Below are 13316 nucleotides of genomic sequence, written 5' to 3'. Positions count from 1 at the left end.
AGTGAAAGGAAAACACGATATTGAGAAGATCTTGAAAGAAGACTCTTATCTCTAAATTACGATTATTAATCTCCAAATCAAAATGGGAAAATCTCCTTCTTTTCAAGCTGGTAAACATCTCTCTTCACAAAATCTGTATGACTGATGAACTAAAGCTTGCTAACTTTCAGGTGAATACGAGTACATATATTTGTTTAACTGACTGTATAATATATTTATCGGATGATTTAATCTTAAAACCAAAAAAATATTATTGATAACGAAAAATAAATTACAGGAAAGAACAAACTGAACCCATCATAAAACAGTAAAGAGTTAAATGCAAAGCTACAGAGATTGTTAAATATCTACGGAGGAAACCCTCGAATTAGTCTGGAGACTTTTCTTTGGTTTCTTCATTTCCCCGATTTTCTTCTTCTCTACAACATTGTATTTATCTTCTTTTGCTGCTGCTGCTGCTGCTGCTGCCTCAATTTTTTTCTTCATGTTTTCCTTATAATTTTTTCTCATCGCGTATATCTCTGCCAACCCCGCTGTCCCCGATCCACCAACACCGTACATCTCCCGCAAACAAGACTGCCAATCAATTTGAGAAATAAAAATGGTCTGAAATTTAATTGAATTTATTTTTTACTGAGGATAATGAGAATGCGAGTCTAAGGAGGTTTAGGGATGACTTTATAGGGAACTTACATGGAACTATCCTATCTTCGTCGGCCAATTTTGATTCTTCGTTCTTTTTTTTTTGGTTTCCAATTTGGAAATAATAATGTAGAAAATGGGAAATTTATTGATAAAATAAAATGGAAATGTAAAAGCCATTTTTGCTTCGGGACCAAGAAATGGATGATAGATTATCTACCTACCAATCTACCATACACGAGACATGCAACCAAAATCATTGACAAACATTAGGTTCTAATGCCACCCTTATTATATAATATCATATTATGAAAACTAGTATATTTTTCTGTAATCACTTTAGATTTTAGTCACTTCTATCCCGGCCATTTCCCACTGTATATATAGTTACTTTGCCAATATTCAAAAGTCTATTAATTTGATGAAGAGGTAAAAGCATAAGAATCTTTGATCTATAATTTTTTTTTAAAGAATGTTAAATTAATTCAAACAAAAATATGTTTTTACAATCTATGTAACTTTGTTTTATGAGAGTTTAGAACAAAAGACTAATTATCTAGCAGTAGATATTGTCTAGTAGCAAACCATTCCTGCAGCCCTCTGTCGTAAGAATGGCCATTCATACTCCGTATTGATGATAAGCGGTTGCGCACCAGTTTATCTATTTTTTTGATCAAATTGATGAAGGTGTAGGAGGTTCTCCATGCTTCCGTTGATTACGCTCCCTTCACAAAGAGTAAATTAAAATACATAATCATTTCAGTCATGTTTATATTCGGCCATTTAAAAGTAATACTCCCTCCGTTTTTTTAATATAAGTCGTTTTAGAGAAACTTTTTTGTTCCAAATTATATGTCGTTTTCGATTTTCTATGTAAAATTTATTAATAATTAATGTTGTATGACCAATGGTAATATATCTTTTATTTTTCTATTGGTTGAACTGTGGTTAGGTAAATAATTAATAATATTTTTGCTTAGAAAATATAAGAAATTAATGGTTTTCTTAATCTACGTGTATAGCTGTAAAACGATTTGTATTAAAAAACGGAGGGAGTACGTCTTAAGTGTAAATTATCCATCTTAAATAAAGTTGACCTTTTGGTTAAGAAAATAAAAGTAAAGTCGACCTAGTAATTCAATGTTCAAGTCCATGTGATGATTTAATTGTGAGTGGATTTCAGATAAAAATCAACTTTGTCATCCACGTTGACTATTTCACTGTAGTTGTCATGCATGACGACTTGACCTACACGTCAATCTTAGGAGATTCGAATTATATAATTTTATTAAATAATTTAATTAAATACGAAAACTAGTCAGCCCATCTGCTTGCATCATCCATGACGTTAAGAAGACCGGCCTTGGGATAAGACTTGTACAGAAATTCGTTTGGAGTTGTAACTTATTTGTACACTCTGATTGAGTTAATAAAAAAAAAACGGAGTTTAAAATTAATAAAAACTTAACTATCAATATTAATAATATATCATGCTATTAATTGAAAACGCACTTAATTGAAACGTTATAATTTGATATTATAATTGATATGATCATTATCTCACTTTTGTAACTCAGCTAAATTTGATGGTGACTCATCATTAAACTTCTATACGCTTTCTGACATGGTTAATGCGGGATGAGCTTTTCTAAACTATTTTTAACTTTCGATTATCTCAGTTTGTATTAATATTTTTTGGTTATTATAATCAAAATTCGATGGGCCGTTACCCTCTAATTTCGGTTTGTTACACATATGTCATTTGTTACACAAAAAATGATAATATGTTATTCTAATGTTAAAGTTACATGTAATGTGCTTTTTGGATTAGGGGTCAGGGTTGAAGTTCAAAAGTTTATGGTTTATTTTAGGTGTTTGTTAGTGTGAAATATGGTATATGTTTCGATATATATTAAATTAAATCACCAGAGTAAATCTTATTTAAAAACATAATACACAAGTAAATAATGTAAGACACAAATATTTCCTATGTAATGAATGAAATCCTTTCCTAACAAACAGAGTACATTTTTCATTTTTCAATTGCCTTCTATATATGCATTTGTATAGTGATCTTTTCTATAATGAATCGAGATCCTTTCCTAACTACTCTTTATATTTTATGTTGTTAATTCATGTACTAACATTCATATCTAATGAAGATGAATCTTGACAACACTGAATACCAAACAATTGAGAAGACAAACTTCTATAACAATAAAGGAAGCTTTTCTCTTTTCTCCTTTTTCCTTTGTCCAAGTCATCACAGAGGATGAGGCGTTTTACGCCACGTGGGATTTCCATCTTTCCTCGAATCAATCCTACGAAACCAAAAATCTGGGCTTAACGAGCTTCCTTTCTGATAATTTTCTATTTGGGCTCGACATTTTCTCCAAGTGTTATTTGTACTAGGCATTTGTTCAAATCAAATGAAGCCCATTTATTATTTTTATAAACTCTGCCGCATCAAACAGTCCTAATCGTCGTCTAAGTTCTTTATCTCTTCATATCACCGGAGAACAAAAACTAAAAATGTTACGAAATCAGTCTGGATCGAAGCGTTATCTTTAAGGCGCTCTTATTAACAATAGCTCCCCATGATTTATCATTGAATGCATCTCCAATGACTTCCTCACTTTAGATCTTAGACTTTAAAAATGTATGTTATATCCCATGAAATTCATCAGTTTATTGTGATCTCATGCGTCATTCCATGTTCTCCACTTCCACTCACCCGGTAAACAATAATTTATACATGAATCCTTCATCATGCTTCATTGGATTTTACGTTCTTCTTATAATTGTTATTCTCTAATCTACAGCTTTGGATTTGAGACGGAGTATGGATTGGGAGAGTGAAGAACATCTTTCGAGAGAAATCAGCATTACATGAATTTCGTAAGGAGAAAAGAGGATTAAAGCGATCTTTACAGTTTTAATATTTTGATTTTTCGTTGCGATGATTATATCTAGAGGTGTCAACTGGCGGGCTGACCATGGGCTAGTCCAGTCCAATTCATTTTGGGCGGGCTATGGACGTACCCAATTAATAAATAGTTCAACTGGACAAAAGACCAATTGATACATGGTCCAATTGGGCGAAGACCAAATGGACAATAGGTGTCCAGGGACTTCCTAAAACATATTTTCATGAGTTTAACCCAAAAAACGGTTTTATCGTTAAAAACAAAAATTATCGATTTTGAGGGAAAACATAATTTCACAATTTGACGGAAAAATGTATTAAAAAAATTTGGCGGAAAATTGCAATTTCTCGGAATTTGGCGGAAAACACACAATTTCTCAGTTTTAGCGGGAAAACGAAATTTCTCAGTTTTGGTAAGAAAGCGTAATTTCTCGGATTTTGGCGGGAAAACGAAATTTCTCAATTTTGGCGGAAAACACAATTTTCGGTTTTGGCGGAAAAACACAATTTCTCGGTTTTGACGGAAAAATGCAATTTCTCGGATTTTGGCGGAAAACACACAATTTCTCGATTTTGGCGGGAAAACGCAATTTCTCGATTTTGGCGGAAAAACACAATTTCTCGATTTTGGCGGGAAAACGCAATTTCTCGGTTTTGGCGGGAAAACACAATTTCTCGGTTTGGCGGGAAAACACAATTTTTCGGTTTTGGCGGAAAAACGCAATTTTACGGTTTTGGCGGGAAAACACAATTTCTCAGTTTTGGCGGGAAAGCGCAATTTCTCGATTTTTGCGAAAAATGAAATTTCTCGATTTTTGCGAAAAAGAAATTTCTCGATTTTGAGAGGAAAACATAGTTTTACAGTTTTGACAAAAAAAATACTTTTATAATTTTGGAAAGTAAACATAATTTTAAAATCTTAGAAATAAAATCTAAACTAATAATTAAAAAATAATTATAAATATTATTGGGTGTCCATGGGCATGCCCATTTAGACATGGTTTCTATTGGTTTTGGACATTTGTTTGGACCATTGTCCAATATGGACTACCCATTACTGCACAAAACTGAAATGGTCCAAGTGGTCATGCCCAATTGGGCCATGGACGGACCATTTGACAGCTCTAATTATATCTTTAATCAATCGAATCAAAATATTGTAGTATGTTTATAGATATTAAATCGGATTTGTTGATGAGAGTCTAAGACGCTTCTCCCAGCTCTTTTCTGATTGGGCAATATCGCGTCTTTTTGATGCGGCAGTCCTTAGTGGGCGGCTTAAAAGTTTCAGACTCAAAGTGATTGGAAAGGGTGGATGTGCTAAGATGATGAAGATTGTGGAAGAGTGGGGAAGGCGATTGTAGAGACAACTCTAAAAGATGGTGTTGGAAGATGAAGCTTCGAAGCTTGCGACATCTCAATTCTTAGTGGATGTGGGTGATGCGATTTTAGGCGGAGGAGACGAAAGGGTTTCAAACCGCGGCGTAGAAGCTTTCCGACGCCCGAAAGAGAAGCTTCGGGAAGGAGAAGATCGGGCTTGGGCATGATGGACGCGTGTCAAGGGACCTCCGAATAGCGTATGCGAGTATAATCAAGTCGGTGATTATTACAGATTTCTTTTATTTTCTTTGTAAACCCTAAATGGGCTTTAAATTTTATAAACCCAACCCATCTTGTAATTGCCCAATGGGCTTCATTTCAATGAAATGAAATGTTCACAAAGGAAAATAAATATAAAAAAAAACGAGAAAGAGAAAGAGAGAGGCTGCTATGTGTTCATGAGTTTTCTTCTTCTTCTTCCCAAAACACACAGAGAGAGCAAATAAAAGGAACATTCGGCCTCTTGTCCCCTCTTCCCATCGCAAAACCCTAATTTGGCTTCTACAAACCCTAATTGCGTCATCATCCTCTATTCTAATCGCTCCCCGTTTTATCCCTCGAATTCGTTTTTTTTTTGGTTTCTTCCAAAATTTTCGTTCGCACCCATCGTGCTGTGTTGAATCTTAGGGATTAGGGTGATTAACATCGGGAGTGATGGTCAGAGATAATTGCCTTGCCCCCTAGTTGTTAGGGTGCCATCACTGTAAATTCCTGCTAGTCCCATCGTGCTGTGTTGAATCTTAGGGATTAGGGTGATTAACATCGGGAGTGATAGTCGTCATATACAGAGACAATTTCCCCCTAGTTGTTAGGGTGCCATTTCATTTCATGCTAGTCTCTTATTGATAGTGATGATGATCTTCTAGCAATCTGTGGGAGAGAGGAATCAATTGTTCGTTGCGAAGAGCAAAATTGGTTGATGGAGAAACGTGAACCCTCTTTGGTACCTGAATGGCTAAGAAGTACAGGGAATGGTTCTAGTGTTGGGAGTAAAAATCACATTCTATCATCCTCTGCTCGCTCTGGTATGCTCCATCCATCCAATCCTGTTTCTTCTTAACATTTTAGTTTCCTTTCCATACCATTGTACCTGACTCTCCTTTTTGTTTGTTTTGGTTTTAGATTCTTCTTTGTTACTTAATAACAGCAAGACTAGGAACCCTAGGACCAAAGCCACCGATGTTGATTCTCCTCCTTTTCTTGATCGGTCTTGTTCCACCAATTCCCGGAGGGGCTCTACCAAAAATGCATATAGTAACTTCAATGTTCAAAGGAGCAATAGAGATAAAGATCGGAGCAGCAGGGAGAGCTACATAGACCACCCATGGGACCATGATACTTCTTTCCCTTTCGGTTCCTTCTTAAATGAAGTGCAGTTAAGGCGATCTAATTCTATGACATCAAGGAAACAGGACGACCACCCAGGGTTTTCTATGGGTTTCAAAGATGGTAGAAGCATTTTCAACAGGAATGGTATACTTCCTCCTGCACAGAGCTCTGAGAGGAATCAAGACGTTGTAAGAATCTCATCTCCTTGTCTAAGTCCTGCTGTTGTTGGTGGTAACTCAAGCTTGACTCCTGGGGAACATTGGACATCGGCTCTGGCAGAGGTTCCCATTGTTATTGACAAGAGTGCTTCTGACCCCGTTGCTGCTAATGTTGCTACCTTAACGGGACAGACTCGTAACATGGCTGAAGCATTGTTGCAGCCTCCTAGAACTGGTACACCTCCCCAGGTATATGATTTGTATCTTTGTGCTTCTTTTATAGTACATTTGCCTTCTTTTTTTTTTAATCTAAGATGTTAACTTTTATTAGGAATCTTCAAAGATACAAAGACTCGAGGACCGAGCTCTTAAGCTAATACCGGTTCTGCCTTCTACACCAAAGGGCTCAGTAAGTTTTTTTTTTTTTTTTTCCGCAGCGCTATTATTAATTTCCTCCTGTTACCTTAGGCTATACTCAGTTTATCTTTTGTTTAATTTGTCAGGTTCTGAGCTCTTCTGATAAATCCAAGAACAAACCAATGCCTCGAAGTGGTGAAATTGGTCCTGCTTCTTTTAGAAATACCCATCAGCATTCCTCTATTCGGCTAGGTAATCTTCCTTCTAATGCTGGTGGTCAAATCAAGCCTGATACTACTAAGAAGATGGTGGTTCTCAAACCTGCTGTCAAAGAATCTGCAAGTCCACGTTCTACAAACAACAGCCTCGCTGCTGCTGCTGCTAGCCAGATGATCGCTGCTCCATCTGCACCATCCACTTCTTCTGCGCAAAGTACAAACAATCCAAGGGAGCTCAAGGGAGCCTCGGTAAACATGCCAGCAGAAAAGAAGCTTTCCCTGGCTCAAACTCAGAGCAGGAATGCATTTTTCAGTACTTTGAAGAAGAAGGAGACATCCACAAACATCTCAACTAGCTCTTGCACCATCTCTAAGGAGCTTGTAGCTAGTGACCCTTCAAGTGTAGAAAGAGATGACATGGTCATGGAAAGGGTCGAGAAAGTTTCTGAGAGGGTTAGCGTTTTTGAATCGACAGACCTTCCAGATGAAGAAGAGGCGGAGTTCCTTAAATCCCTTGGGTGGGACGAAAACAATACTGAGGTAGAAGCCCTCACAGACGAGGAGATCAGAGCCTTCTATGAACAGGTATATGAGCATAACAACACTCTTACTTCGGTTGCTTTGATTCTCTCTCGTTGTTTTTTTTCTAATTCATCTGACTTTACATACAGCACAAGGAGGTGAAGCCATCACTGATGCAAACGCTGCCTATCATTAAAGAGGCAACTGAGGACGCAACTCTCAACTCGTGATCCGATTTTGAAGATAGTTTTCTCACTTCTCTTTCCTTTTTCTTTTTAGTTTTATTACTTGGTGGAGTGGACAAGAAGGTGGGGGAGGCTTCAGTTGCACTTTTGAGTGTTGTTCTACTTCAGATAAGCTACAAAATGAGTTTTTGTACATCTGTTGTTCTGAAGATAGAAAGAGCTTTTGTTTTGCTATAGCTTCCTTAGGTTTCTAATGTTTGATATGATGAGGGGAAGGTCAGGTCATAAAACTTTGTTGGTGGTATAAAGAAAATTTAAAGGCTTTCGGTTTCTTTCTTAAAAAATATAAATTTCATCTTTTGCCATTTTTGTTAATTTGGTTTAGTTAATTTCTCTGCTTTCCTCCTAGCTCTGTAGTCTAGAACCAATCTTCTTAAAACTGGCGTGAACCGGTGGTTGAACCGGATTCAACCTTGACCTAGAGACATAGCCGGGTTGTGTTGGTAGTAAAATCTAAAGTAAATCAAACTGACTATAAACCACAAAAATCAAAAACCGCAAACTATTGAACTAGCTTTGAACCAAATACAACTATTTTGTGTAAAATTTTGAATTTTACATTGACAATTATTTTTATTTAATGAACTATTTTTCTTTTTTTATCTAACAATGTATTTTAGATATATAGATTTTCAAAAAAAAATATTACAAAGGTTTTTAAATTTCCACCAATATACTTATACACGGTTTTAACTATTTTACGAAGTTTTTACAAGTTACACAAACCTATAATCTAAACTTTAACCTAAAACCAAAATCTAAAGTATAACTTACTGATTTTTTTCCACTTTATTTTGGATTCATATTGATTTCTAACAAAGACAATTTGGCTTTCACCCCACCTCAATAGTCAGAGTTCCAAACCAACTCTGACCGAATCTCTAAACAACCGGACCCATCTTTTCTGATTGGGCAATATCGCGTCTTTTTGATGCGGCACTGTCAAAAAATCCCTGACATATAGTTCCGTCATCGTCTCCATGGCGGATATCACGTCGTCAAGTGTCGGTTTCTTGGCTCTGGGTACATTGCCCACAGTTTTCTTGGTTCCGCGTACCTTGCCCACACCTGCAGCCGCCCGTTCCGCCACATCTGCCGCAGCTCAGTTTGGTCATGTAACAAATAGATAAAATGGATGGTAGGTTGAAGCGGGTGGAGGAGGATGTGGTGGGTCTCAAAGGGAACCTTTGATTTGTTTCACGGTTCATGTTTCTATTAAATGTTTAATATTTGTTATAACTTTTTTATTGTTTCGATGGTTGGAAGATGTTTGAACAATTGTTTAATGGTAAGCAAATTTCAAGAGTAAACAACTCAGAAGATAAATTGGCAGCAATAACCGGATTCAGAAGATTAATAGCAGCAATAACTGGCCTAAGAGCATCTCCAAAAAGGAACTCTATTTTGAAGTTTCCAAAACTCTATATTTGAAGTTTTAATGTTTTCTTCTCCAAAAGTAAAACTTCAAACCTAACTTTAAAATTATTTATATTTTACACTATAGTCCTTATATTTGTCATAGTTGATGTAAATTCATAAAACTTCTATAAATAACTATTACATATATATAAATATTACAGAAATATTAATTAAAAAAATCTTACACTAAAATATAAAATTATAAATAAAAGTACATAATTAAATATTAAACTGCAAGTAAATACTACATTATTCCATAAAATTATTTTCGTAATGCTCCCATATATGATCAACTAGTGCATTTCTTATACCCGCTGATAGTTTGATATCATCAAACAAAAAAATCCTTGATCTTTTAAACGAAAGTACAACAAGCAGAAAAAAAAGTCATGAGATTATTGAATTACGACTGTCAAATGAAGCAAAAAAATTAGCTTTTAAAGAAGTAAAAGAGGAAAATAAATTATTTCTAAAAAACTTAGCTTCTATCGATGATGTTAATATTCGTGAATACATTCGATCTGAACAAGAAAGAATCGTACGAAAAAGGCGTCAAGAGCAATAACAACAATCATCTTCGGTTACACAAAATTTGTTTGGGCAATATTTTGGAGATTTGGGAGGTTCACTACAAAAAAAGTGTTGAATTGTATCACTTAAATTGTATCATAAAATTAAGCGATTCTATTTTACATTACTTATTTATAAATGAAGCAAATATACATAGTTTAACATCAATTATGATAAGTGATGTTTTTATTAATTTATTTGACATCAGTTTAATTAAGTGATATATTTTTTTGGTAATTTGAATCACTTCTAACAAAAATGATACTATTACAAAAAGTTATATCATATAAACAAATGATGTATAAATTTTCTTGCTGACATCAATTATTAGAATGATACAAAATTTACCATCAATAAAAATTGATGCAAATATATACTTAGAGCTTGATTGGTTTTCCCGCTACCACCCGCAAACGCAGCTTTTGCGATTGGTAGCGGTTGACAGCGTTTCGAAACAATCATACAAACCGCTACAAATCGCTTCAAACCGCTCCGAACCTCTTAAAATCAAAAGCTGGTTCCAGCTAGCGTTTGCGGTTGCGGGCGGTTGCGGGAGGATAATTTTTTTTTCTTTTTTTTAAAAACCATATAAATACAAAAATAAAAATAAAAATAAAATTTTTAAAATAGAATTATAAAAATACTAAAATATATCTATTATATTTTAATTAATATTATAAAATTTTAAAATAAAAATATTTTCTATAATTTAAAAAATTTAAAACTATAACTTTGAAAATATAATTTACATATTTATTATAATATTATGATTTTTGATATTTTTATAATTATATAAAATATAAATATTGTTAATTTATTATTTAACCGCTGCTGTATTTGGTAGTTAACCAGTCATAAGTATCCCGCAAACGCACCAATTTCTAACCGCAGAACCAGTCGTACAAATCTCTTAAAACCGCTAGAAACCTCAACCACCCGCATCCGCAAACGCCCGCAGCCGCAACCGCAACCGCTGCGTTTGAACCAGTCAGACCCTTAATCGGTTAAATTGATGATAAATGAAACAACGCATTTAAACTAGTCAGTTACACAGAATATTCCAAGCTTAAAAAAAATAGAGTTACAAGAAGTTGCGATTTTTATGGCTTTGATTTCTTTTCTTTTTAATGTGACTTTAATTTAACTAGATCTTCTTCCTATAGCTATAACTGTTTCACCTCAATAAATCCATCTTCTTTTCTATCGTGGTCTTCATTCTTGGCTCTCCCTCTACTTAATTTCTTACAGTGTCTTTTTATCAGTTTAAAAGCTATTTGATTCAAAGTAAATTTTCATTAACGATTAAACATGTTTTTTCTTATGTGAAACCTATGGATTATGTTTCTTCTTATGCAGGATTGAGAGGAAACTATGATTTACTAAACCGACAAATCTGATAGAATTTTTCTGAAAAGGTATTATTTGCTTCTCTTCTTCTTGTTCTCATTTTTGTAACTTACGATATTTAGAATGACTAAATAATCTTTCATTGTTAGGATCAGGAACATCCTGAAGTAAAAGAGACAATGTCTACTAATATTTCGAAAGTAAAGTCTTAAGGAAAAGCAGCCGAAGGAGAGAATTTATCAATTGATCTCGTCATGCCACCAACAGAGATTAATGATTGAAATAAACATGAAGAGAAGGAGAAGAAAAGGAAGAAGAATAACAACTCAAGAAACTTCATAGTCAAGTCTATTTATTTGTTCTACTATTTTTATATGAATTCATCCTTTTCTTCTTGCTGTTGTTAGAAGCTTGGATCTATATCTTTTTAATCGTCATATTGTATCTTAACAGAAAATAGTTAATACGAAGATTCTGTTTAATTTATTTATTGACATAAATTCATCTACTGATTTTATTTAACATCACTTACATACAAATAACAATATTATTTTAGAAAATATTATAAATTATAAAAATTATTTATTTTAAAAACGTGATATTAATTTAATATCAGTTATTAATAAATGATAGAAATAATTAAAATCAATTACTTTAATTGATGTCAGTGTTTATATCATTCAAAAGAATGATTTAAATGTTAATATCATTTGTTCACAATTGATACACATTGACATCACTTACATGTTTTGGAGAAAATTTATCAGACTATTAGTGTTGTTATAATATTTAAATTTGAGTAATAATTATGTTTTCATGTGTCTTTTTAATAAGTTTTTATTATGGTTTTTTTGTATTATTCTTGTTCTTTAATTCTAGTTTTAAAATATTATAAATCTTGTTTTAAAATTTTTATTTAATTTCATGTGTAAAACTTAAATTTATAAAACAAATTTTAAATATTTATGAGATATAAAAGTTTTAAGGATTAAAACAATAAACAAAAAAATATTTAAGAATTATAAATATGATCTATAATTGTAAGGACCAAAATGCAAATAAAAATATGAAACTTCAAATTTGAAGTTTTGAAAAGTGAAACTCTATACTTGAAGTTTCACTCTTCAAAATTTTAAATTTGAAGTTTTGAAGTTTCTTTCTAGAGAGCAAAAAACTCTATATTTAAAGTTATAGAGTTTCTTTTGGAGATGCTCTAAGAAAATATATTAGCAGTAATAACAACGGGACTCAGAGTTTGCATCTTCACTCGATGCTGTTTCATCTCGACTCGACTCCGGCGCCTTCTCACGACTAGGAGACAACGGATCCGCCTCCTCTTCTCTCTCCTCGTCGCTCATCGCCTCGTTTCCTCCGTCTCCTGCTCCTCTTCCGCCGTCGTCTCCGTCGTATCCGATGGTCTCGCCGGAGATTTTTCTCCCCCATTTCCGTCTCCGCTTCTCTCACTCGACGTCGTTTTGTCTCGACTCCGGCGCCTTCTCACAACTAGGAGACGATGGATCTGCCTACGTCTCCCCCACCTTCCTCTTCTTCTTTTCTTCTCTCTCTTTCGCCTTCTTCTTCTCCACCTCCTTCGTCTTCGCCTCCGTCTCCCTCTTCTTCCTCTTCTTCTTATCTTCTCCCTTTTTCCCCTTCTTCTTCGCCTCCTTCGTTTTCTTTTTCTGCTCCACCGCCATCCCCGTTGAACCAGGCGCCTAGTGAGGATCCTTTTTTCTCCTCTTCGCCGCTGGGAGCTCTACGGCGGGACTAGGGTTGTCTTTGGACTGATTTCTTGTCTTCGCCATTGAGAGAGAGATTGAGATGGAGATGTGTGGGATTCTGTGGGATTAGTTGAGAGATTGAAGAGAGAAAGCGATTCGACGATGAGAGGAGTTGAGAGTTAAGGATTTAGGTTTGAAATTAGGGATTTAGATTCCCATTCTACGCATAACTTACTCTAAGCATTTTTTAACTATATTGGACAGGGTGTTGGTTGAAATGAATTGTTTAATAAAATTCAACACACAACACCCTTCACATCATCTTCTATTTCTTCCAAATCATTTTCTCTCTCTTTCACATAATAACTAGATTAAGACCCGCGCCTTGCGCAGGATGAACATTATATATATAAATTATTTTATATATTATATGTTTATAGCATATTATGAAATAATAAATATATATTGAATAGCATATTATGAAA

The 13316-nt window shown here is 34.4% G+C and overlaps 2 protein-coding genes and 1 long non-coding RNA gene across 3 annotated transcripts; 2 read left to right on the top strand and 1 right to left on the bottom strand.

Moving 5' to 3' along the window:
* Positions 1–226: 226 nt before the first annotated feature.
* BNAA03G57110D lies at positions 227–1418 on the bottom strand. The gene is made up of 2 exons (XM_048775982.1): positions 694–1418; positions 227–576 (listed from the first exon to the last, which is right to left on the bottom strand). Exon 2 carries the CDS (start codon positions 559–561, stop codon positions 340–342), a length of 222 nt encoding a protein of 73 aa, XP_048631939.1. The 5' UTR covers positions 562–576; positions 694–1418; the 3' UTR covers positions 227–339.
* Positions 1419–5320: 3902 nt separating this feature from the next.
* Positions 5321–8074, top strand: LOC106388443. Its single transcript, XM_048775975.1, has 5 exons — positions 5321–5973; positions 6071–6684; positions 6767–6844; positions 6939–7595; positions 7682–8074. The coding sequence occupies exons 1-5, from the start codon at positions 5868–5870 to the stop codon at positions 7760–7762; spliced, it is 1536 nt and encodes a 511-aa protein (XP_048631932.1). The 5' UTR covers positions 5321–5867; the 3' UTR covers positions 7763–8074.
* A 2696-nt stretch (positions 8075–10770) lies between these two features.
* Positions 10771–11599, top strand: LOC111200629. The gene is made up of 2 exons (XR_002654286.2): positions 10771–11181; positions 11263–11599. It is a non-coding gene; the product is annotated as an uncharacterized LOC111200629 (long non-coding RNA).
* Positions 11600–13316: the final 1717 nt, after the last annotated feature.

This window comes from Brassica napus, chromosome A3, assembly GCF_020379485.1.
Source record: "Brassica napus cultivar Da-Ae chromosome A3, Da-Ae, whole genome shotgun sequence".
Taxonomy (NCBI): domain Eukaryota; kingdom Viridiplantae; phylum Streptophyta; class Magnoliopsida; order Brassicales; family Brassicaceae; genus Brassica; species Brassica napus.
This window is presented reverse-complemented; position numbering and strand designations above follow the sequence as displayed.

What these genes read in the sequence shown, in the direction of transcription:
- BNAA03G57110D (XM_048775982.1), bottom strand. Translation starts at nt 561, where the DNA reads ATGTACGGTGTTGGTGGATCGGGGACAGCGGGGTTGGCAGAGATATAC.
- LOC106388443 (XM_048775975.1), top strand. Translation starts at nt 5,868, where the DNA reads ATGGAGAAACGTGAACCCTCTTTGGTACCTGAATGGCTAAGAAGTACA. An exon ending in GAACTGGTACACCTCCCCAG is followed by an intron (nt 6,685 to 6,766) that starts GTATATGATTTG and finishes AACTTTTATTAG; the next exon opens with GAATCTTCAAAGATACAAAG. An exon ending in TCAGAGCCTTCTATGAACAG is followed by an intron (nt 7,596 to 7,681) that starts GTATATGAGCAT and finishes CTTTACATACAG; the next exon opens with CACAAGGAGGTGAAGCCATC.